General features: G+C 39.7%; 1 protein-coding gene across 1 annotated transcript; it reads left to right on the top strand.

Moving 5' to 3' along the window:
- The first annotated feature begins 10,742 nt into the window (after positions 1–10,742).
- On the top strand, positions 10,743–11,408 carry LOC130966384 (uncharacterized). Its single transcript, XM_057891181.1, has one exon. The coding sequence runs from the start codon at positions 10,743–10,745 to the stop codon at positions 11,406–11,408; it is 666 nt and encodes a 221-aa protein (XP_057747164.1).
- The last annotated feature ends 11,514 nt before the right edge of the window (positions 11,409–22,922 follow it).

Genomic DNA, 22,922 nt, shown 5'->3' with positions numbered 1-22,922 from the left:
TCTTCCCCTCTCTCTCTTCTCTTCTTTCTTTTGCTTGAGGACAAGCAAACCTCTAAGTTTGGTGTGCTTTTCCGTAATCACTAAGCCAAGATTCATCAAGATCATGGCTCCTAAGGGAAAACAAACCAATTTAAGAGGAATGAAAGAGAATAATCCAAAGAATCTTTGGAATTAAGAGAAGTTCTTAACCAAAGAACATGAAGACCATTATCACAAGATAATGGGTCTGAGGTCAGTGATCCCGGAAGTGAAGTTTGATCTGAAAGAAGATGAATATCCGGAGATCCAAGAGCAAATTCGAAACAGAGGATGGGAAGTTCTAACCAATCCTGAGATAAAGGTTGGAAGGAACATGGTTCAGGAATTCTACTCAAATCTGTGGCTAACAGATAAGCAGAGAATGACTGGAACTGCTTACCATACCTACAGAACCATGGTCAGAGGGAAAGTTATGTACTTCCATCTGGACAAAATAAGAGAAATCTTCAAGTTACCTCAACTGCAAGATGATCCTGACTCCTTCAATAGGAGGATGGTGAGAGCAGATAAAGGGTTAGATCAAGTTCTAGAGGACATATGCCTCCCTGGGACTAAATGGATAACCAATTCTAAAGGTGCCCCAAACCAACTCAAGAGGGGAGACCTCAAACCAATTGCAAGAGGTTGGCTAGACTTTATTGGGCGTTCCATATTGCCCACTAGCAACCGTTCTGAGGTCACCATCAAGAGAGCAGTGATGATTCATTGCATTATGCTTGGAAAAGAAGTGGAGGTCCATCATGTGATTGCTTGTGAGATCTACACAATTGCAAATAAGAATTCCACTGAAGCCAAACTGGCTTACCCAAGCTTGATCTCCTTGCTCTGTAAAGAGGCTGGGGTGAAGATGGGAGTAGATGAGTTCATACCCATTGAACACCCAATCACCAAGAAGTCAATGGAAGGACAAATGCAAGACAACTCTATCAAAAGGAGGGCACAGGAGTTCCTCCCTGAATTCCCTGAAATTGGCTACTGGGCCAGCCTAGAAGCATCTATCACCAAGTTGCAAGAAACTATGGAGCAACTGAAGGAAGAACAGCAGAATCAGAACTGCATGCTCTGCAAATTGCTGAAGGAACAAGAGAAGCAGGGGCGTGAACTCCAAGAGATGAAACGCCAAAAGCTCTCCTCTCAAGCTGAGGGAGCATCCACTTCTCAAAATCAAGGTTGTTGAGTCCTAACTCTGTGAAAACCTCTATCATTAGGAGTCTATTTTTGCGTTTTTTCTTTTGTTTCCTATTCCTATTTTTATTTTTATTTTTTTTTGTCTCATCTTATATCTATATTTGAGTCTTGTTCTTAATTCATAGTTAATAAAATTTATGCCTTAAAGTTATGAATATCCTATGAATCCATCACCTCTCTTAAATGAAAAATTCTTTAATCACAAAAGAACAAGAAGTACAGGATTTCGAAATTTATCCTTGAAACTAGTTGAATTAGTTTGATGTGGTGACAATACTTTTTGCTTTCTGAATGAATGCTTGAACAGTGCATATGTCTTTTGAATTTGTTGTTTTAACAATGTTAAAATTGTTGGCTCTTGAAAGAATGATGGAAAAGGAGAACTGTTATTGAGGATCTGAAAAATCATTAAAGTGATTCTTGAAGCAAGAAAAAGCAGTGAAAAAAAAAAAGAGAAAAGAAAAAAAAATAAAGTTGTGAACCAAGGCAAAAGGAGTGTGCTTAAGAACCCGGGACACCTCTAATTGGGGACTCTAGCAAAGCTGAGTCACAATCTAAAAAGGTTCACCCAATTATGTGTCTGTGGCATGTATGTATCCGGTGGTAATACTGGAAGACAGAGTGCTTTGGGCCACAGCCAAGACTCATACACTAGCTATGTTCAAGAATCAATATACTTAACTAGGAGAATCAATAACACTATCTGAGTTCTGAGTTCTTATAGATGCCAATCATTCTGAACTTCAAGGGATAGAGTGAGATGCCAAAACTGTTCGGAGGCAAAAAGCTACTAGTCCCGCTCATCTAATTGGAGCTATGTTTCCTTGATATTTTGGAGTCTATAGTATATTCTCTTCTTTTTATCCTATTTTGATTTTCAGTTGCTTGGGGACAAGCAACAATTTAAGTTTGGTGTTGTGATGAGCGGATAATTTATACACTTTTTGGCATTGTTTTTAGTATGTTTTTAGTATGATCTAGTTAGTTTTTAGTATATTTTTATTAGTTTTTAGTTAAAATTCACTTTTCTGGACTTTACTATGAGTTTGTGTGTTTTTCTGTGATTTCAGGTATTTTCTGGCTGAAATTGAGGGTCCTGAGCAAAAATCTGATTCAGAGACTGAAAAGGACTGCAGATGCTGTTGGATTCTGACCTCCTTGCACTCGAAGTGGATTTTCTGGAGCTACAGAAGCTCAATTGGCGCGCTCTCAACGGCGTTGGAAAGTAGACATCCTGGGCTTTCCAGAAATATGTGATAGTTCATACTTTGCCCAAGATTTGATGGCCCAAACCGGCGTGGCAAATCAGCCTCAGAAATTCCAGCGTTTAACGCTGGAACTGGCATAAAACTTGGAGTTAAACGCCCAAACTGGCATGAAAGCTGGCGTTTAACTCCAGAAAAGGTCTCTACACGAAAATGCTTCATTGTTCAGCCCAAGAACACACCAAGTGGGCCCGGAAGTGGATTTTTCTGTCATTTACTCATTTCTGTAATACCTTAGGTTACTAGTTCACTATTAATAGGATCTTTTGACATTGTAACTGTACCTCATGACACTTTACACGTTTTCTTTGTGTACCTTCCACAGCATGAGTCTCTAAACCCCATGGTTGGGGGTGAGGAGCTCTGCTGTGTCTTGATGGATTAATGCAATTACTGCTGTTTCTTATTCAATCATGCTTGCTTCCATTCTAAGATATCACTTGTTCTTAACCCGGATGAATGTGATGATCCGTGACACTCATCATATTCTCAACTATGAACGTGTGCCTGACAACCACCTCCGTTCTACCTTAGATTGAGTAGATATCTCTTGGATTCCTTAACCAGAATCTTCGTGGTATAAGCTAGAACTGATGGCGACATTCAAGAGAATCCGGAAGGTCTAAACCTTGTCTGTGGTATTCTGAGTAGGATTCAATGATTGAATGACTGTGACGTGCTTCAAACTCCTAGCAGGCGGGGCGTTAGTGACAAACGCAAAAGAATCGATGGATTCTATTCCGGCCTGACCGAGAACCGACAGCTGATTAGCCATGCTGTGACAGAGCATAGGAACATTTTCACTGAGAGGATGGGAGGTAGCCACTGACAATGGTGAAACCCTACATACAGCTTGCCATGGAAGGAGCCTTGCGTGTTTGATGAAGAAGACAGTAGGAAAGCAGAGATTCAGAAGATGGAGCATCTCCAAAACCCCAACCTATTCTCCATTACTGTAATACAAGTAACCATTTCATGTTCTTTTGCTTTTTACAATAAATCCTGATAATTTCTGATATCTTGACTAAGATTTACAAGATAACCATAGCTTGCTTCAAGCCGACAATCTCCGTGGGATCGACCCTTGCTCACGCAAGGTATTACTTGGACGACCCAGTGCACTTGCTGGTTAGTTGTGCGGGATTGCAAAAGTGTGATTGCAATTTCGTGCACCACCGGTACCTGGACAGTGATCCAGGCACTAATTCTCGGGGGTTCCCATATGAGAAATCCGAAGGGCGACGTCTCCATGGAGATGTGTCGGGTTGGCAGTTGAACCGACAATGTGATATCACAGCCAGTAGGGCAGGAATTCATCATATGCATTTCCTATCTGCTTATATGCTTTGTCTACTTGTAATGGTTTGCCTAATTGAATATCATGCTAACTTGCTATCTGAATTAATTGCCATATATGCTACTACTTGTGCTTTACTTGCTTTGAACATTATCTGTGTTTTCTGCTGGGATTGAGGAGGTTCGGAAGGCGGTGGCGATGGGATCGCATGGAGGATCGGTTGGTGAAGGCTGTGGGACAGCGGTGTTTAGTTAGAATAGAAATCCCTCAAGATAGATAACATGGTTTATTTAAGTCAAGTTAGTATATTATGCTTAAATGTTTTAGAATGCTTTAAGTTGAATCTTGTGATGGATATGAAGCTTAGGATTTCCTTTGGCATCCCGGGGTCTTATATCCTATATCACTAGGAACTGTTACCATACTGAGAACCTCCGGTTCTCATACCATATTATTGTTGTATTTTTCAAATGCAGGTCGCAACCCACCTCGGTGAGTTGCTTTGATTGGTGACAGGAACGGAGAATCTTGGATCATTTTGGAGTTCTTTTTGTTTATTTTGTTTATACCTCTCTCCTTTATTTTGTATTTTGTTTTGCCTAGAGGCATGTATTTGAGAGAACAAAACTTGTATAAGCTGTTTTCACTGTATGGTTTTGTATATCAGTATATGGCTAGCTGACTTAAACTCCGCGAGTCGTGGCTAGTTCCCTGTGATATTATATACTTATCTATTGTTATATCTTGACTGTTTCTTATGCCTTAAGCTAGTAGCTCCGTTAGTACGTTTATGCTTCGAAATTCTGTTTTTGAGCTATATCTTTCATCGGGCTTCTAGATTATGCTATTCTTTCTATATATGAGTTTAGATTATGTATGAGTTTAGAACTGTCGTAATCTCTGATTAACCTTGGCTTTACGACGCGAGGTAAGGCTTAGGCTAATTAGGGTGTTACAACAAGAGTACAACTCTCATTCAAGGAAGACCTTTCCTTGCAACTGGACGAACCCTTATTGACGTCCAAAAATGGGAAGTAACCTTGAGAGTCAATGAGGACGAGTTTAAGTTAAATGTTGTCAAAGCTATGCAGCATCCAGACACCCAAAATGACTGCATGAGCATTGATATTATTGACTCTCTGGTAAAAGAGGTCAATATGACTGAGAGTCTCGAATCAGATCTAGAGGATATCTTTAAAGATACTCAGCCTGATCTGGAGGAACTAGAGAGAATAATAGATCCTCTGAAAGTCCCTCAGGAAGAGGAGAAACCTCCTAAACCCGAGCTCAAACCATTACCACCATCCCTGAAATACGCATTTCTGGGAGAAGGTGACACTTTTCCTGTAATCATAAGCTCTACCTTAGAGCCACAAGAAGAGGAAGCACTAATTCAAGTGCTAAGGACACACAAGACAGCTCTTGGGTGGTCCATCAGTGATCTTAAGGGCATTAGCCCAGCCAGATGCATGCACAAGATCCTATTGGAGGATGATGCTAAGCCAGTGGTTCAACCACAGAGGCGGCTGAATCCAGCCATGAAGGAGGTGGTGCAGAAGGAGGTCACTAAATTACTAGAGGCTGGGATTATTTATCCTATTTCTGATAGCCCCTGGGTAAGCCCTATCCAAGTCATCCCTAAGAAGGGTGGCATGACAGTGGTTCATAATGAAAAAATGAACTGGTTCCTACAAGAACAGTTACAGGGTGGCGTATGTGTATTGATTACAGAAGGCTCAATACAGCTACCAGAAAGGATCATTTTCCTTTACCATTCATAGACCAGATGCTAGAAAGACTAGCAGGTCATGAATACTACTGCTTTTTGGATGGATATTCAAGTTATAATCAAATTGCAGTAGATCCCCAGGATCAAGAGAAAACAGCATTCACATGCCCATCTGGAGTATTTGCATACAGAAGGATGCCATTTGGTCTGTGCAATGCACCTGCAACCTTTCAAAGATGCATGCTCTCTATTTTATCTGATATGGTGGAAAAATTTTTGGAAGTCTTCATAGATGACTTTTCAATGTTTGGAGACTCATTTAGCTCCTGTCTTGACCATTTAGCACTTGTTCTAAAGAGATGCCAAGAGACTAATCTGGTTTTAAACTGGCAAAAATGTCACTTTATGGTGACTGAAGGAATTGTCCTTGGGAACAAAATTTTGAACAAGGGAATAGAGGTGGATCAAGCTAAGGTGGAGGTAATTGAAAAATTACCACCACCTACCAATGTTAAGGCAATCAGAAGCTTTCTGGTGCATGTAGGATTCTATAGGAGGGTTATAAAAGGTTTTTCAAAAATCGCCAAACCTCTGAGTAATCTGCTAGCTGCTGACACGCCATTTATCTTTGATAAAGAGTGTCTGCAGGCGTTTGAGACTCTGAAAGCTAAGCTGGTCACAGCACCAGTCATCTCTGAGCGGATATTTTATACGCTTTTTGGGGGTAATTTCATGTTGATTTTAGTATGTTTTAGTTAGTTTTTAGTATAATTTTATTAGTTTTTAGACAAAATTCATATTTTTAGACTTCACTATGAGTTTGTGTGTTTTTCTATAATTTCAGGTATTTCTGGCTGAAATTGAGAGAGCTGAGCAAAAATCTGATTTAGGCTGAAAAAGGACTGCTGATGCTATTGCATTCTGACCTCCCTGCACTCGGAATTGATTTTTTGGAGCTACAGAAGTCTAATTGGCGTGCTTTTAATTGGGTTGGAAAGTAGACATCTAGGGCTTTTCAGAAATATATAATAGTCTATACTTTGCGCGAAGATAGACGATGTAAACTGGTGTTCAATGCCAGTTCCATGTTGCAGTTTGGCGTTCAGCGCCAGAAACAGGTTGCAAGTTGGAGTTCAACGCCAGAAACAGGTTACAACCTGGCGTTCAACTCCAGAAACAGCCCAGGCACGTGAGAAGGTTAAGTCTCAGCCCCAGCACACACCAAATGGGTCCCAGAAGTGGATTTTTGCTCTATCCATCCTAGTTACTCATTTTTTGTAAACCTAGGTTTCTAGTTTAGTATTTAAACAACTTTTAGAGATTTATTTTGCATCTCATGACATTTTTCAATCTAAATTTTATACTCTTTGATGGCATGAGTCTCTAAACTCCATTGTTGGGGGTGAGGAGCTCTGCAGCGTCTCGATGAATTAATACAATTATTTCTGCTTTCCATTCAAACATGCTTGTTCCTATCTAAGATGTTCATCGCGCTTCACTATGAAGAAGGTGATGATCCGTGACACTCATCACCTTCCTCAATCCATGAACGTGTGCCTGACAACCACCTCCGTTCTATATTAGATTGAATGAGTATCTCTTAGATTCCTTAATCAGAATCTTCGTGGTATAAGCTAGAATTGTTGGCGGCATTCATGAGGATCCGGAAAGTCTGAACCTTGTCTGTGGTATTCCGAGTAGGATTTTGGGATTGGATGACTGTGACGAACTTCAAACTCGAGAGTGTTGGGTGTAGTAATAGACGCAAAAGGATCAATGGATCTTATTCTGACATGATCGAGAACCAACAGATGATTAGCCGTACTGTGACAGAGCAGTTGGACCATTTTCACTGAGAGGATGGGAAGTAGCCATTGACAACGGTGACACCCTACATACAGCTTGCCATGGAAGGAGCCTTGCATTTATGAAAGTGAGAAAGCATTATGTTGCAGGAATTCAGAGGACAAAGCATCTCCAAAACTCCAAGATATTCTCCATTATTGCACAATAAGTATTTATTTTATGCCCTTTCACTTTTTACAATTGAACTTGAAAAACACTGTTGTTGGAATCCTGACTAAGAATAATAAGATAACCATAGCTTGCTTCAAACCAACAATCTCCGTGGGATTTGACCCTTACTCATGTAAGGTATTACTTGGACGACCCAGTGCACTTGCTAGTTAGTTGTGCGAAGCTGTGAGAAATAGTCCATTAATATTGGCATACACAATTTTGTGCACCAGCATCCATCACGCGTGCGCGTCATTTGGAAGTTTTCCTTGTCACGCGTATGCGTCGCTTGTGCTTTGCGCTAGGCATGCATTCGCGTCATCCACGCGTGCACGTCGCTAAGGTTCTGCGTGAGTCACGTGTTCGCGTCGTCCATGTGTGTGCATCGCTGCTATTTCCTTCAAAACTTCATTTTCGCACGTTCCTTCCACTCTTGCATGTTTCCTTTCTGTTCTCTAAGCCATTCCTGCCCCATAAATCCTGAAAATACTCAAAACACGGATCACGGTATCGAATGGTAATAAAATATAATTAAAATTAATAATTTTATGGTCTAGGAAACATGTTTTCTCATATATTAAGGAGTAAGGAAGGAATTGCAAAACCATGCAATTTATATGAATAAGTGAGCAAAGACTTGATAGAAACCACTCAATTGAGCATAATATAAATCATAAAATAGTGGTTTATCTGCTGGCCATTCGGCCATGCCTAGACCTTCTTCTCTTATGTATTTTCTACGGTGGAGTTCCTACACGTCATAGATTAAGGTGAGGAGCTCTGCTGTTCTTCATGAACTAATGCAAGTATTATTGTTTCTCTTTTAATTCATGCCTACTTCTTCTCCAAGATATACTCTCGTACTTAATTCAGTTAAGTCAGAATGAAGGGGGGTGACCCATGACAATCACCCACCATCTTCATTACTCGCTTAGCCAAGATCCGCGTGCCTGACAACCACAAACGGTCTACATGATGTTCAACATAGTCATTAGACGACAGCTGGAGTATAATCTTTTGGGTCTCTGATCCACGGACTAAGTCCACGTGGTTAGAACCTTCGTGGTATAGGCTAGAAACAATTGGCAGCATTCCTGAGATCCAGAAAGTCTAAACCTTGTCTGTGGTATTTCGAGTAGGATCTGGGACGGGATGACTGTGACGAGCTTCAAACTCACGACTGTTGGGCATAGTGACAGTGTGCAAAAGGATAGAGAGATCCTATTTCGACACAAGTGGGAATCGACAGATGATTAGCCATGCGGTAGCTGTGCCTGGTATTTTTCATCCGAGACGAGAAATCTGACAATTAATTAGCCGTACAGAAACCGTAGCCGAACCATTTTCACTGAGAGCATCATTCAACTAGCCATGGAAGGGAGAACGCATGATTGGATGAAGACAATAGGAAAGCAGAGGTTCAGAAGCAACAAAGCATCTCCAAACGCTTATCTGAAATTCCCACTAATGAATTACATAAGTATCTCTATGTTTTTTTTCGTTTTATTTACCTTTTAATTATCAATACCTCATAACCATTTGAATTCACCTGACTAAGATTTACAAGATGACTATAGCTTGCTTCAAGCCGATAATCTCTGTGGGATCGACCCTTACTCGCGTAAGGTTTTATTACTTGGACGGCCCAGTGCACTTGCTGGTTAGTTGTGCGAAGTTGTGAAAGTATGATCACAATTTCGTGCACCACTAACCCAGTAACCATTTGATAAATTGCTCTAACCATACTCTGTTTTAGTGGATTCTGCACTTGCTGTTTCCTGTACATGTTCATTGTATGACAGGTAGAAGAAGGGAAACCTCAACCTCTTTTGATAGTGAACCGGAGAGGACCTTCCTTAGATTAAGGAGGGAATCAAGAGGAAAGAAGGCTATTGGTTCAGAGGAAGAGGAGGAAGACTTGGATATAAACATGGAGGATGATATGGAAAACCATCATGAAGGGAAAGTGAACAATCATGCCAGAGAAGGTGCAGCTAACCCTACTAGACAAGAGAGGAGAGTGCTGGGTTCGTACATTAATCCCAATCCTGGGAATTATGGGAGCAGCATTCAAAAGCCAACCATCCATGCTAATAACTTTCAATTGAAGCCTCAACTCATCACTCTCATCCAAAACAGTTGTTCATTTGGAGAAAGTGCCCAAGAAGACCCTAATCAGCATCTCACTACATTCCTAAGGATTTGTGATACAGTTAAATATAATGGTGTTCACCCTGACACCTATAGATTGCTACTATTTCCATTTTCTTTGAGGGATAAAGCATCCAAATGGTTAGAATCATTCCCCAAAGAAATCTTGACAACCAGGGAAGATGTGGTGAATAGATTCTTAGCAAGGTTCTACCCTCCCCAAAGAGTGAATAGACTGAGGACTGAGGTGCAGACCTTCAGACAGTAGGATGGTGAAACCCTCTACAAAGCCTAGGAAAGATTCAAGGATTTGACAAGGAAAGGCCCCTTGATATGTTCAATGAGTGAGTGCAATAATTGCATATCTTTTTATGAAGGGCTTTCCTATGAATCAAAGAAAGCTATAGATCATTCATCTGGAGGTTCCCTCAACAAGAAGAAAACAATTGAAGAGGCCATAGATGTAATAGAAACAGTAGCTAACAATGAATATTTTTATGCCTCAGACAGAAGCAACAATAGAGGAGTCATGGAATTAAACCATATGGATGCAATCCTGGCCCAAAATAAGATGATCACTAAGCAAATAGCTTATTTAACCAAGCAAATAGAGAATAATCAGGCTGCAGCCATCCATACTCAACCGTCATCTTAAGGAGAGTCAAATACAGAGGAAGGAGTTGATTGGGAACAAGCTAACTGCATTAGCAATTCTTCAAGACAAGCGTATGATCCATATCCCAAAACATACAACCCTGGTTGGAAAAACCAACCAAACTTTAGGTGGGGAAACCAACAAAACCAAAGCCAAGATCATAGACCCATAATTCCAGTCATTACAATAATTTCGCTCACCAACACCCCAACTAAAGACCATATCAAGCCACACAAAAATAACTCTTCCCAGCTACCATACCAAACCCAGAACAACCAGTCTCAACATCCCATTTCCAACCCACCATCTGAGGATAGGCTATCTACGATTGAAGCCATGCTGGAAAATCTTTGCAAGGAAGTATAACATAACAAAACATTCAAGGAGGAAGTGAAGACTAGTATGAAAAGTCGAGGAGAAACCATCAAGAAGCTTGAGTCCCAAGTAGGGTACTTATCTCAACAATTTCCAAAGTCCACTGATAGCTTCCCAAGTGATACCGAAAAGAACCCAAGAGGAGAATCCAAGAAGGTAAGGTGGGAAGAATACAAGGCAATAAATCTAAACAATGAAGAGGTTCTGGAGAAAGAATTCTACAGGCACTCAGAGCATGATGCAGGAGAGCCAAGGAAGAATGTAAGGGAGACTGAGCAAACGACTAGCTCTAAACAGAGGAAGGAACAAAAAGAGAAAGAAGTCCTTAAATCTTATGTGCCACAAGCACCATTTCCTCAGAGATTCAAGGGAGGTGAGAAGGAGAGGACATACACTAGATTCCTGGATATATTTAAGTCCCTTCATGTTAACATTCCCTTCCTTGAGACCCTGCAACAGATGCCCATATACATTAAATTTATGAAGGAGCATCTTACCAAGAAGAACACCCTGAAGGGAGGACAATCAGTGTTAATGAACAAGGAATGTAGCACCATCATCCAGAAGGACTTGCCTACTAAGAGAAAGGATCCAGGGAGATTTCACATCCCTTATGCCATAGGGGATACCATGATTGATAGAGGATTCTGCGATTTGGGAGCAAGCATCAATGTAATGCCTCCATCTCTATGAAGAAACTGAAAATTAATGAGTTGAAACCCACGGATGTGATCCTTCAGTTGGCGGACAAAACCCAGAAACAAGCACTAGGAGTGGTTGAGAACATACTGGTAAAGGTTGGGAAATATTTCTTGCCTGCAGACTTTGTTATTCTCGAAATGGAAGAAAGTTACCTTCATCCGATCATCCTAGGGAAACCATTCCTAGCCACTGCCAGGGCACTTATAGATGTGGAACAAGGCGAGTTAATATTGAGAATACATGATGAGAAACTCACCTTCCATGTTTTCAAACCATCACATGATCTAGATCAACAAAAGGACTTCATGAAGATTGATTTAGGCGATACTAATCTGAAAGAAGCACCCAATGAATCAGCCCTAGAGAGTGTGAAGTCATCCCTGAAAGAGAAGAAAGAAGTAAAGATGATGTTACAAACAGAGGAAACTAATGACAAGTCAGGGTCACAGTCCTCACTGGAGACAAGAAAGGAGGATCAACCTAACACAAGTCTAGCTGAAGCATCACCTGAAGGAGAGAAAAGAATGGAGAAGAAGATTCCAAGGAGGTGGAAAAATAAAAAGGTTCCCACAGAGGATTTTTCCCCAGGGGACAAAGTGATATCAACCCATTTTCCACTACTCCCACCTCATCTTCATGCCATTCCATCTCAGCTACCTCCGATATACACAATCAAAAAAATTCTCTCCTTAGAACATGTAGAAATCATCAAGGAATCAAGTGAAAATAGCTTCACTATGAGAGGGGATGACCTGAAGCACTACAATCCCCCCTAACAGCAAACCAATGTCAAGCTAGTGACAATAAAAGGGCGCTCCATTGGAGGCAGCCCATGATTTAGAATTCCTATTTTTACTGCTTTAATTTCAATAATTAATGGTTGCTTAGCATGAAATTGAGCTTTCATGAATAAAATTGACACTTGCAGCAAACAGTTAGCATATGCTTGATCTATAAGTTTGGTGTGCCCAAGAGCACTCTAAAATGGCTTTCTAAGCTTAATGATCATGTAGCCATCTTAGAATATATACTCATTAATTTTCTTGAAGAATATGACCAAACATTAAGTTTGGTGTTGTGACATGTGCTATAAGTCAAGGAATGTCAATTTGTTCTAAGGCAGGAAGGTCATGAAAAGTGAATCATATCATTCATTGTTTTTAATTACTTTTTTTTTTCTCTTAGCATAGAAAAGGGTATCCTCGTAATGCATAAATCAATAATGACAAGAACTTCATTGATTTTCACATGAACAACTTGGTGGATTGAACTTATTGAGCCACACGGCCAAACATTAAAGTTTGGTGTCCACCAAGGCTATATAAGTGCTTAAGGGAGTCAGAGTTGATTGATGTGTCATGAGGAACACTTAGAATTAATTTTTGTCATAGCTTTTCAATTGTTTACTGCCACTTTCCTTTAATTCAATTTTGTCTTGTTTAGGCATAGGAAAGTGAAGATGGATGGAATGGACAAAAAGAGACAGGGTACAGTTAGCATGAAGAAGACAAATGAGTCACATGACTTTGGAAGCTACTCCTTTGGGAGGTGCAAATCTGCACATTTTTGGAAGATGCACCTAGGAGACCGAACCCACATGGCCAATGAAGAGGAAATCTTTGTCCTCATTCAACTTTGCGTGCATATCGTTCATTCTTACCCTTTCAAGAAGCATCTTCATCATCCATCCTTCATCAATGTTGCTACACACATAGCATCACTTGGACCGTACCTCATACCTCAAACCTCAACTTTCTTACATTTAGAAGTTCAGTTTTGTGTTCCTTAAAAGTTAACTTCACCAACCGTGTTCTTGGTGTTGCAAATCACTATTGTTCTCTTTGCCTTCAAAACCTCACTGTATCCTCAAGCTATATTCCCATCCTATAACACTAGCCGACCTTCTTCATCATTTCTCTACCTTTATTTGGTCAATAATTAAGGCAATTATGGCATCCTCTTCAAGCTTCAAAAGAAGGAGAGGGAAAGAACCTGTTGAAGAAAGTGAAAATGAATATGACAGATGGAAGTTCAAATCACAGTTTCATCAAATTCAACTTGAATGGATGATACCCAGAGGGATAGTTCCAAAGATCCCTTTCCAGCTGCCCGAAGATGAATGTCCAGATATTCGAGAGAAGATCAGAAAAAGAAAATAGGAGGCCCTCACCAACCTAATCACCAGAATCAACACTAGCATTATAAGGAAATTTTACGCCAATGCAGTGAGGCTTGATACAACCATTCCCACTACTTACAAAAGTTATGTAAGGGGTGTGGAGGTTGACTTTAGCCCGAAGACCATCATGAAAGTCCTAGGCCTAAGAGCAGCACACTTTGATCAACCCGGTTACCAAGAGAGAATAAATGGCAATTTGAACTATGATAAAATTACTGGTGATATCTGTGTGATTCATACTGACTGGAAAAGGGACGTCTATGGAAGGCACAAACATCTGAGAAGAGGGGATCTCGCCCCTGAAGCAAAAGGGTGGTATGGACTTATAAGAAGATCAATCTTGGGCACTGTAAACACTTCGGAAGTCAACAAAAAAAGGGCCACCATGTTGCACTGCATTATGATATAAGGGGAGATAAAAGTTCATGAGATCATTGCAAAGGACATTCAAAAGATCTCTGAGAAAAGTTCTGCTGAAGCATGGCTCCACTACCTAAGCACTATCATGAGGTTATGCATAAAAGCCAGGGTGCCCTTAGAGGATGCAAATCCTATTTGGCTGAACCCGGGCATGCCAATGACCTTGGAAAGGATGATGAATGTTACAACTGCCCAATAATGCCAATGACCACAAAGATGACAAAGAAGGGAAGAACCACAGGAAGAAGAGCAACAGGAGGAAGAATAGGAAGAAGAACAACAGAAAGAAGAACAGCAAGATGAGCAACAATTGCTAGCACAACCCCCACCATGGACATGAGCCAAATGCAAGAAGATATTGAAAGGCTAGATCAACAATACATAGAAGCCCAGGAAAAACAAGAAGAGTTTCAGTTATAGTACATGAGAAAGCAAGAAAAGCAGGAGGAGCTCCAGCTAAGGTTGATAGACCAGCAAAGAGATTTCCAAGCAAGATTTTTGAATTCACAAAGAGAGCTTACCCAGTATCACATTGATGGCATGAGAGCATTCAAGGAATTCACTACCCTTCAGAATGTAAGATATGAGACCGAACGTGATTATGACATGAATGCTCAAACCAAGCTCAACTATGTAGTAGAACACATGCCTGTTCTCAACACAGCAATTCTAGGGTATGATGAATACTTTAAAATGCTAGGTGACTTGGAAATAGAGAGAGCACTACGCCATGATGAGGCAGTGAAAAAGAAAATGAAGAAAGCTGGATTCTGGACAAAGCTAAAGGGGAAACGAAAAATCAATAGAGAGACTAGCAACCAAGAAGAAGAGAAGAAGAAAGGCAAGCAGGCTAAGATATGAAAGGTGGATTCATTCCTTGTTCATCTAAATAAAAAAGAATATGTCTTCTTCAACTATTAGTCAATCTTTAGTTTGAGTAGTGTTGAATTCTATGTTAGGATTATATTAGTAAGTTATGCTTTCTTTAGTTTTCAATTAAGTGTCTAGTCTAAATGCCTGGGTTAACTTCATCATGCTAAAATGTATGCCTTGTCTCCTTATATTAAATAAAAGAATATGTTTGAAACAGAGAAAAGAAATTGTCCCAATTAGTGAGAAACAGAATAAGATTAAGTGGTGGCATATATGTCTGATTGTTTAGCTAGCTTACTAATAAGTGTGAAAGGAAGAATGTTTCTTTTTATTGTCATATTGACTGCTGTCTATGAATCTTTGCAAATAAAACCTCTTGGAAGAAAGAAAGAACAAATATGAAAGAAATAAAGAATAAAAGCTAGGCACCTATAGTTTGATCTTAAGGCATGTGTCTGTGGTGTTCTTGTGCAAGGATATACTTGAATGAGTAAGTTCATAGGAGTTCTTCATTACTTGACAACTTGGGTTAACTAAACCGAGATTGTCAACTGAAATTTCAAAATCAAGAGCAACCTTGTCACAGAACATTTAGTAACCCAAAGAGGTGCTGGACACCAAGGCCTAAAGAGTGAATAACAAACCATGTGCCTGTAGTGAAGATGTGTTGTGGAAAGACTTGGGTATAGGAGTGTTTCAACACTTAACACCTTGAACCAACTGGTTCGGGAGTGTTGATTGGAAGCCTACTTTAAAGAGTTGCCTCAAAAGTAGAACACTGAGCCATTGCAATTAAAGGACAAGTTCTCAGAAAAAGAAAAACAAAGAAAAACAAGAAATCAATTACCAAGGATGAGTGAATAATAAGGATTCATAGCAGTATGTTAGTTAGCACTTAAAGAGGCAATTCTTATCTTGAAAAGTAAAAAAAGCTGAGCTGCAACAACTCTCTGCATAAAACCCCATGAATCAATTTCAATTACTTGCTGATATGGACATGTATTACCATCTGTTTCGTTCATTTTTCTCATAATTCAATACTTGCTTAGGGACAAGCAAGATTTAAGTTTGGTGTTGTGATGCCAAGGTATCTTAGGCTAGTTTCACTAGCCTTTTTCTTTTGTTTTTAGTAGTTTTATGCACTTTCTTGAGATATAAATAATCCTTTAGGTTAAATGTTCATGTATACCTTAAATCATTCAAACATGGTTAATTTGATGCATTTTCATGAGATTTTGGCCATAATTACTTTTGTGCTAAGAATGATGCAATTTCTCATTACTTTAGCAAGGCTTTAATGCATGTATTGGTTGATGATAGGTGAAGAAAAGAATGGAAGGAAGTTGAAGAAAGGCCATGGAAAGAAGGAGGAGAAGCAACGTTGGTGGCCAAAGTTGGACCACCAATGTTGCCTCAAACGTTGAGAGGAAGGAAACAGGGGAATTTGCTGCATAATTTTGATACTCACGTTGGAAGGAACGTTGGCAAGCCAACGTTACCCCCAACGTTTGTGATATAATGTGCTTTCTGAAAATTTTGAAAAATTGTGGTGACGCATACGCGTACCATACGCGCACGCGTGGGTAGTGAATTTTGAAAATCCACGCACACGTGTAGGTGGCGCGCACGCGTGGATAAGCCAACGTTGGAGGGAATGTTGCCAATCCAACATTGATGCCAACATGTGCGGTCTGAGCTCTAAATCTTGCTTTTGAAAATGTGCATCAACGCACACGCGTACGCATGAGCATGAGTTTTGACAATCCACGCGCACGCGTGGATGAATCAGCGTTGGAGGGACCATTGTTGGGGATAACTTAGACTGGGCTCACCCAGGGGTTATCAGAAATAGGATAAATAATCCCAGCCTCTAGTAACTTAGTGACCTCTTTTTGCACCACCACCTTCATGGCTAGATTCAGCCACCTCTGTGGTTGAACCACTGGCTTAGCATCATCCTCCAATAGGATCTTATGCATGCATCTGGCTGGGCTAATGCCCTTAAGTTCGCTTATGGACCACCCAAGAGCTGTCTTGTGTGTCCTTAGCACCTGAATTAGTGCTTTCTCTTCCTGTGGTTCTAAAGCAGAGCTTATGACCATAGGAAAAGTGTCATCTTCTCCCAGAAATGCATATTTCAAAGATGGTGGTAGTGGTTTGAGCTCGGGTTTAGGAGGCTTCCCCTCTTCCTGGGGAGTCTTCAGAGGTTCTTTTGTTTTCTCTGGTTCCTCCATATCAGGCTGAACATCTTTAAAGATGTCATCTAGCTCTGATTCAAGACTCTCAGTCATATTGACCTCTTCCACCAGGGAGTCAATAATATCAGCGCTCATGCAATCCTTTGATGTGTCTGGGTGCTGCATAGCTTTGACAGCATTCAACTTAAACTCATCCACATTGACTCTCAGGGTTATCTCCCCTCTTTGGATGTCAATGAGGGTTCGTCCAGTTGCTAGGAAAGGTCTTCCTAGAATGAGAGTTGCACTCTTGTGCTCCTCCATTTCCAGCACTACAAAGTCAGTGGGAAAGGCAAATGGCCCAACCTTGACAATCATGTCCTCAATTACGTTTGATAGAATTTTAGTGGAACCATCAGCAAGTTGGAGGCATATCCAGGTTGGTTTAACTTCATCAGCTAAACCAAGCTTTTTGATAGTGGATGCATGTATCAAGTTGATACTTGCTCCAAGATCACATAGAGCTGTCTTGGTACAAGCATCCTCTAATGTGCATGGTATCATAAAGCTTCCGGGATCTGTAAGCTTCTCTGGTAAGCTTTTCAGAATGACTGCACTACATTCTTCAGTGAGGAAAACTTTTTCAGTTTCTGTCCAATCCTTCTTATGACTTAAGATCTCTTTCATGAACTTAGCATAAGAGGGTATTTGCTCAAGTGCCTTTGCAAACAGAATCTTTATTTCAAGAGTCCTGAGATAGTCTGTAAAGCAGGAAAATTGTTTATCCTGTTCTGCTTGGCAAAGTTTCTGGGGATAAGGCATCTTAGCTTTATATTCTTCAACCTTAGTTGCTGCAGGTTTACTTCCTAGAAAAGTGGTTGGAGAAGCCTGCTGGTGGACGAAATTGTGATCACTATTATTTGATTTGACTTTTTGGTCTTGTATCTTTTTACTCTTAGGGCACTGCTTATTTTCACAACTCCGTTCAACTAACCAGCAAGTGTACTGGGTCGTCCAAGTAATAACCTTACGTGAGTAAGGGTCGAATCCACAGAGATTGTTGGTATGAAGCAAGCTATGGTCACCTTGTAAATCTCAGTCAGGCGGATTAAACATGATACTTAATTAGATTCAAATAATAAAATAAAAATAATAAAAGGGATAGAATACTTATGTAGATTCATTAGTAGAGGTATCAGTTAAGTATATGAAGATGCTGTATGACTCAAGGACGCCTGCCTTCCCACTGCTTCTACTCAATCCTTCTTACTCCTTTCCATGGCAAGCTTTGTATAGGGGTTCACCATCAGCTGTGGCTACTTTCTTCCTCTCGGGGAAATATCCTATGCGGCTGTCACTCGCACAGCTAACCAGTCTGGAGGCATCACCCATGGCTGATGGCTACATCCCATCCTCGCAGTGAAAACTAATGCTCACGCACTCTGTCACAGTACGGCTAATCACCGGTTGGTTCCCTCCCCTACTGGAATAGAATCCCTCTTTTGCGTCTGTCACTAACGCCCAGCAGGTTACAAGTTTGAAGCACGTCACAGTCATTCATTACCGGAATCCTACTCGGAATACCACAGACAAGGTGAGACTTTCCGGATTCCCAGGATCCTACTCGGAACACCACAGACAAGGTTGGACTTTCCGGATCCTCATAAATGCCGCCATCCATCTAGCTTATACCACGAAGATTCTGTTGGGGAATCTAAGAGATACACATTCAAGCTTGTGTTGCATGTAGAACGGAAGTGGTTGTCAATCACGCGCGTTCATCAGTGAGAATGATGATGAGGGTTATTTACTCATCACATTCATCATGTTCTTGGGCACGAATGAATATCTTGGAATAAGAATAGAAGAGATTTGAATAAAAGAAAATAGAACTTCATTAATCTTTGAGGTACAACAGAGCTCCACACCCTTAATCTATGGTGTGCAGAAACTCCACCGTTGAAAATACATAAGCAAAGGGTTCAGGCATGGCCGAATGGCCAGCCCCCTAAAACGTGATCAATGATCTCCTAAGATGAAGAATAAAACAAAACTGAGACCAAAGATGTCTACTACATTAGTAAATCATCCTATTTATAATAAACTAGCTCCTAGGGTTTACATGAGTAAGTAATTGATGCATAAATCCACTTCCGGGGCCCACTTGGTGTGTGCTTGGGCTGAGCTTGATCTATCCACGAGCAGAGGCTTCTCTTGGAGTTGAATTTCGAGTTATGATGTGCTTTGGGCGTTCAACTCCGGATCATGACGTTTTTCTGGCGTTTAACTCCAGAAAGGAGCATGAACTTGGCGTTTAACGCCAAGTTACGTCGTCAATCTTCGAATAAAGCATGGACTATTATATATTGCTGGAAAGCCCTGGATGTCTAATTTCCAACGCCGTTGAGAGCGCGCCATTTAGAGTTCTGTAGCTCCAGAAAATCCATTTCGAGTGCAGGGAGGTCAGAATCCAACAGCATCAGCAGTCCTTTTGTCAGCCTTTTTCAGAGTTTTGCTCAAATCCCTCAATTTCAGTCAGAATTTACCTGAAATCACAGAAAAACACACAAACTCATAGTAAAGTCCAGAAATGTGAATTTAACATAAAAACTAAGGAAAACATCCCTAAAAGTAGCTTAATCATCCTAAAAACTATATAAAAACAATGCCAAAAAGCGTATAAATTATCCGCTCATCACAACACCAAACTTAAATTGTTGCTTGTCCCCAAGCAACTGAAAATCAAATAGGATAAAAAGAAGAGAATATACTATAAATTCAGAAATATCAATGAATATTAATTTAATTACATGAGCGGGACTTATAACTTTTTGCCTCTGAACAGTTTTGGCATCTCACTTTTTCCTTTGAAGTGCAGAGTGATTGGCTTCTCTAGGAACTTAGAATTTCGGATAGTGTTATTGACTTTCCTAGTTAAGCATGTTGATTCTTGAACACAGCTACTTATGAGTCTTGGCCGTGGCCCTAAGCACTTTGTTTTCCAGTATTACCACCGGATACATAAATGCCACAGACACATAACTGGGTGAACCTTTACAGATTGTGACTTAGCTTTGCTAAAGTCCCCAGTTAGTGGTGTCCAGAGCTCTTAAGCACACTCTTTTGCTTGGGATCACGACTTTAACCATTCAGTCTCAAGCTTTTCACTTGGACCTTCATGACACAAGCACATGGTTAGGGACAGCTTTGATTTAGCCGCTTAGGCCTGGATTTATTTTCCTTGGGCCCTCCTATCCATTGATGCTCAAAGCCTTGGATCCTTTTTACCCTTGCCTTTTGGTTTTAAGGGCTATTGGCTTTTTCTATTGCTCCTTCTTTTTCTATATACTCTTTTTAGATCTCTTCTTTTTTTTTTCACTGCTTTTTCTTGCTTCAAGAATCAATTCCATGAATTTTTCAGATCATCAATAACATTTCTCTTTGTTCATCATTCTTTCAAGAACCAACAATTTTAACACTCATAAACAACAAGATCCAAAGACATATGCACTGTTCATTCATTCATTCAGAAAACAAAAGCATTGTCACCACATCAATATAATTAAACTAAATTCAATAATAATTTCGAAAATTATGTACTTCTTGTTCTTTTGAATTAAAACATTTTTTCTTTTTAAGAGAGGTGAAGGACTAATGGATTTTATTCATAACTTTAAGGCATGGTTACATACTAATGATCATGAAAATAAAGACACAAAACATAGATAAACACAATAATTAAAAACCGAAAAACAGAAAGAAATAAAGAACAAGGAATGAATCCACCTGAGTGAGGGTGGCGCCTTCTTGAAGGTCCAATGGTGCTCTTTGAGCTCCTCTATGTCTCTTTCTTGCTTCTGTTGAATGATTCCTAGTAATTTTGGTGTTCTTCCCCTTAGTTGCTTCCAATTTGTGTGGAGGACAACTTATCCCCTGAGGTATCTCAGGGATCTCTTGATTTGCAGCCACATGTTCTACCACTGAGCTATGACGGCTTATATTTTTGGCTTTCCATCTCCCATGACTCAGAGGTGGAAGCTTTTTGTCTTCCCTTTGAGGTTTCTCTGGCTTTAGGTGCCATTAATGGTAACGGAAAAGCAAAAAAGCTATGCTTTTACCACACCAAACTTAAAATATTGCTCGCCCTCGAGCAAGAAAAGAAAAGAATAGTAGAAGAAGAAGAAAATGGAGGAGAGTGAGGGGAGATGGGTTCGGCTATATGGGTGGGATTGGGTGGGAAAGAATTTTGAATTTTGAAGGTGAGTGGGGTTTATGGGAAAGAGTGAGTGGTGAATGAAGAAGGGATGACCATGAATGGAGGGAGAGAGGGCGAGGTAGGTGGGGATCCTGTGAGGTCCACAGATCCTGAGGTGTCAAGGAATTCCATTCCCTGCACCAAATAGGCATGTAAAATGCCTTAGTGCACCATTCTGGCGTTCAAACGCCCATTGGTGCATGTTCTGGGCGTTCAACGCCCATGTTATGCATGTTTCTGGCGTTGAACGCCAGTTTCATGCTTGTTTCTGGCGTTCAGCGCCAGATTGTCCTCTGTGTGCGCAACCTGGCGTTAAACGCCAGGTTGTTGCTTGTTTTGGGCGTTCAGCGCCAGAATGGTGCTCTGTTCTGGCGTTGAACGCCGGCCAGATGCTCCTTCTGGGCGTTGAACGCCAGCCCGTGCGTCCTCCAGGGTGAAAAAATTTTTTTCTTCTGTTTTTGACTCTGTTTTTAATTTTTTTTTTTTTTGATTTTTTCGTGACTCCTCATGATCATGTACCTAATGAAACACAAAAATAACAAAGAAACAAAATAAAATAAAATTAGATAAATAAAATTGGGTTGCCTCCCAACAAGCGCTTCTTTAATGTCAATAGCTTGACAGTGGCTCTCATGGAGCCACAAGGTGATCAGGTCAACTTAAGTGTGGTATTCCCAACACCAAACTTAGAGTTTGGATATGGGGTTTGGACACCAAACTTAGAGTTTGGTTGTGGCTTCACAACACCAAACTTAGAGTTTGACTGTGTGGGCTCTTCTTGACTCTGAACTGAGAGAAGCTCTTCATGCTTACTCTCTTTTGTCACAGAGGGATGGCCATGTGCCTGAAACACAAGAGAAAGGGGAGAGATAGAATTCGAAAATAATTTTGAAAAAGTGGTTAGTAATTTTCAAAAATTAAAGATAAGATATAATTAAAATTAAAATTCAAAACAATTAAAAAGAATTTTTTTTTAAAAAAGAGAGAGGTATTTTCGAAAATTAGAGAGGGATAGGTAGTTAGTTGGTTTTGAAAAAGATAGGAAACAAACAAAAAGTCAAATAGTTAGTTGAAAAAGATATTAAAATCAAATTTGAAAAGATAAGAAGATAAGAAGTTAGATAAGATATTTTGAAATCAAAATTTTTTTTGAAAAAGATAAAATTTTGAAAAAGATATAATATAAAAGATAAGATAAAAAGATATGATTAAAAAGATAAAAAAAGATATTTTGAAAAAGATTTGATTTTAAAATTAAAATTAATTACTTGACTAACAAGAAACTAAAAGATAAAATTCTAGAATTTAAAAATTGAACCTTTCTTAACAAGAAAGTAACAAACTTCAAATTTTTGAATCAATCACATTACTTGTTAGCTAATTTTCGAAAATATGATGTAAAAGATAAGAAAAAGATTTTGAAAAATATTTTAAAAAAAATTTCGAAAATTAATAATAAAAAAAAGGAAAAGATTTAATTTTTGAAAAAGTTTTGAAAAGATAAGATTTTTAAAATTGAAAATTTGACTTGACTTGTAAGAAACAACTAATTTTTAAAATTTTTGACTAAGTCAACTCAAATTTTCGAACATTAGGAGATA

The sequence above is a fragment of the Arachis stenosperma genome, chromosome 3, assembly GCF_014773155.1.
Source record: "Arachis stenosperma cultivar V10309 chromosome 3, arast.V10309.gnm1.PFL2, whole genome shotgun sequence".
NCBI classification, from domain to species: domain Eukaryota; kingdom Viridiplantae; phylum Streptophyta; class Magnoliopsida; order Fabales; family Fabaceae; genus Arachis; species Arachis stenosperma.
Note: the sequence above shows the minus strand (reverse complement) of the source record. Positions and strands in the feature narration are given on the sequence as shown.

What these genes read in the sequence shown, in the direction of transcription:
- LOC130966384 (XM_057891181.1), top strand. Translation starts at nt 10,743, where the DNA reads ATGAAAAGTCGAGGAGAAACCATCAAGAAGCTTGAGTCCCAAGTAGGG.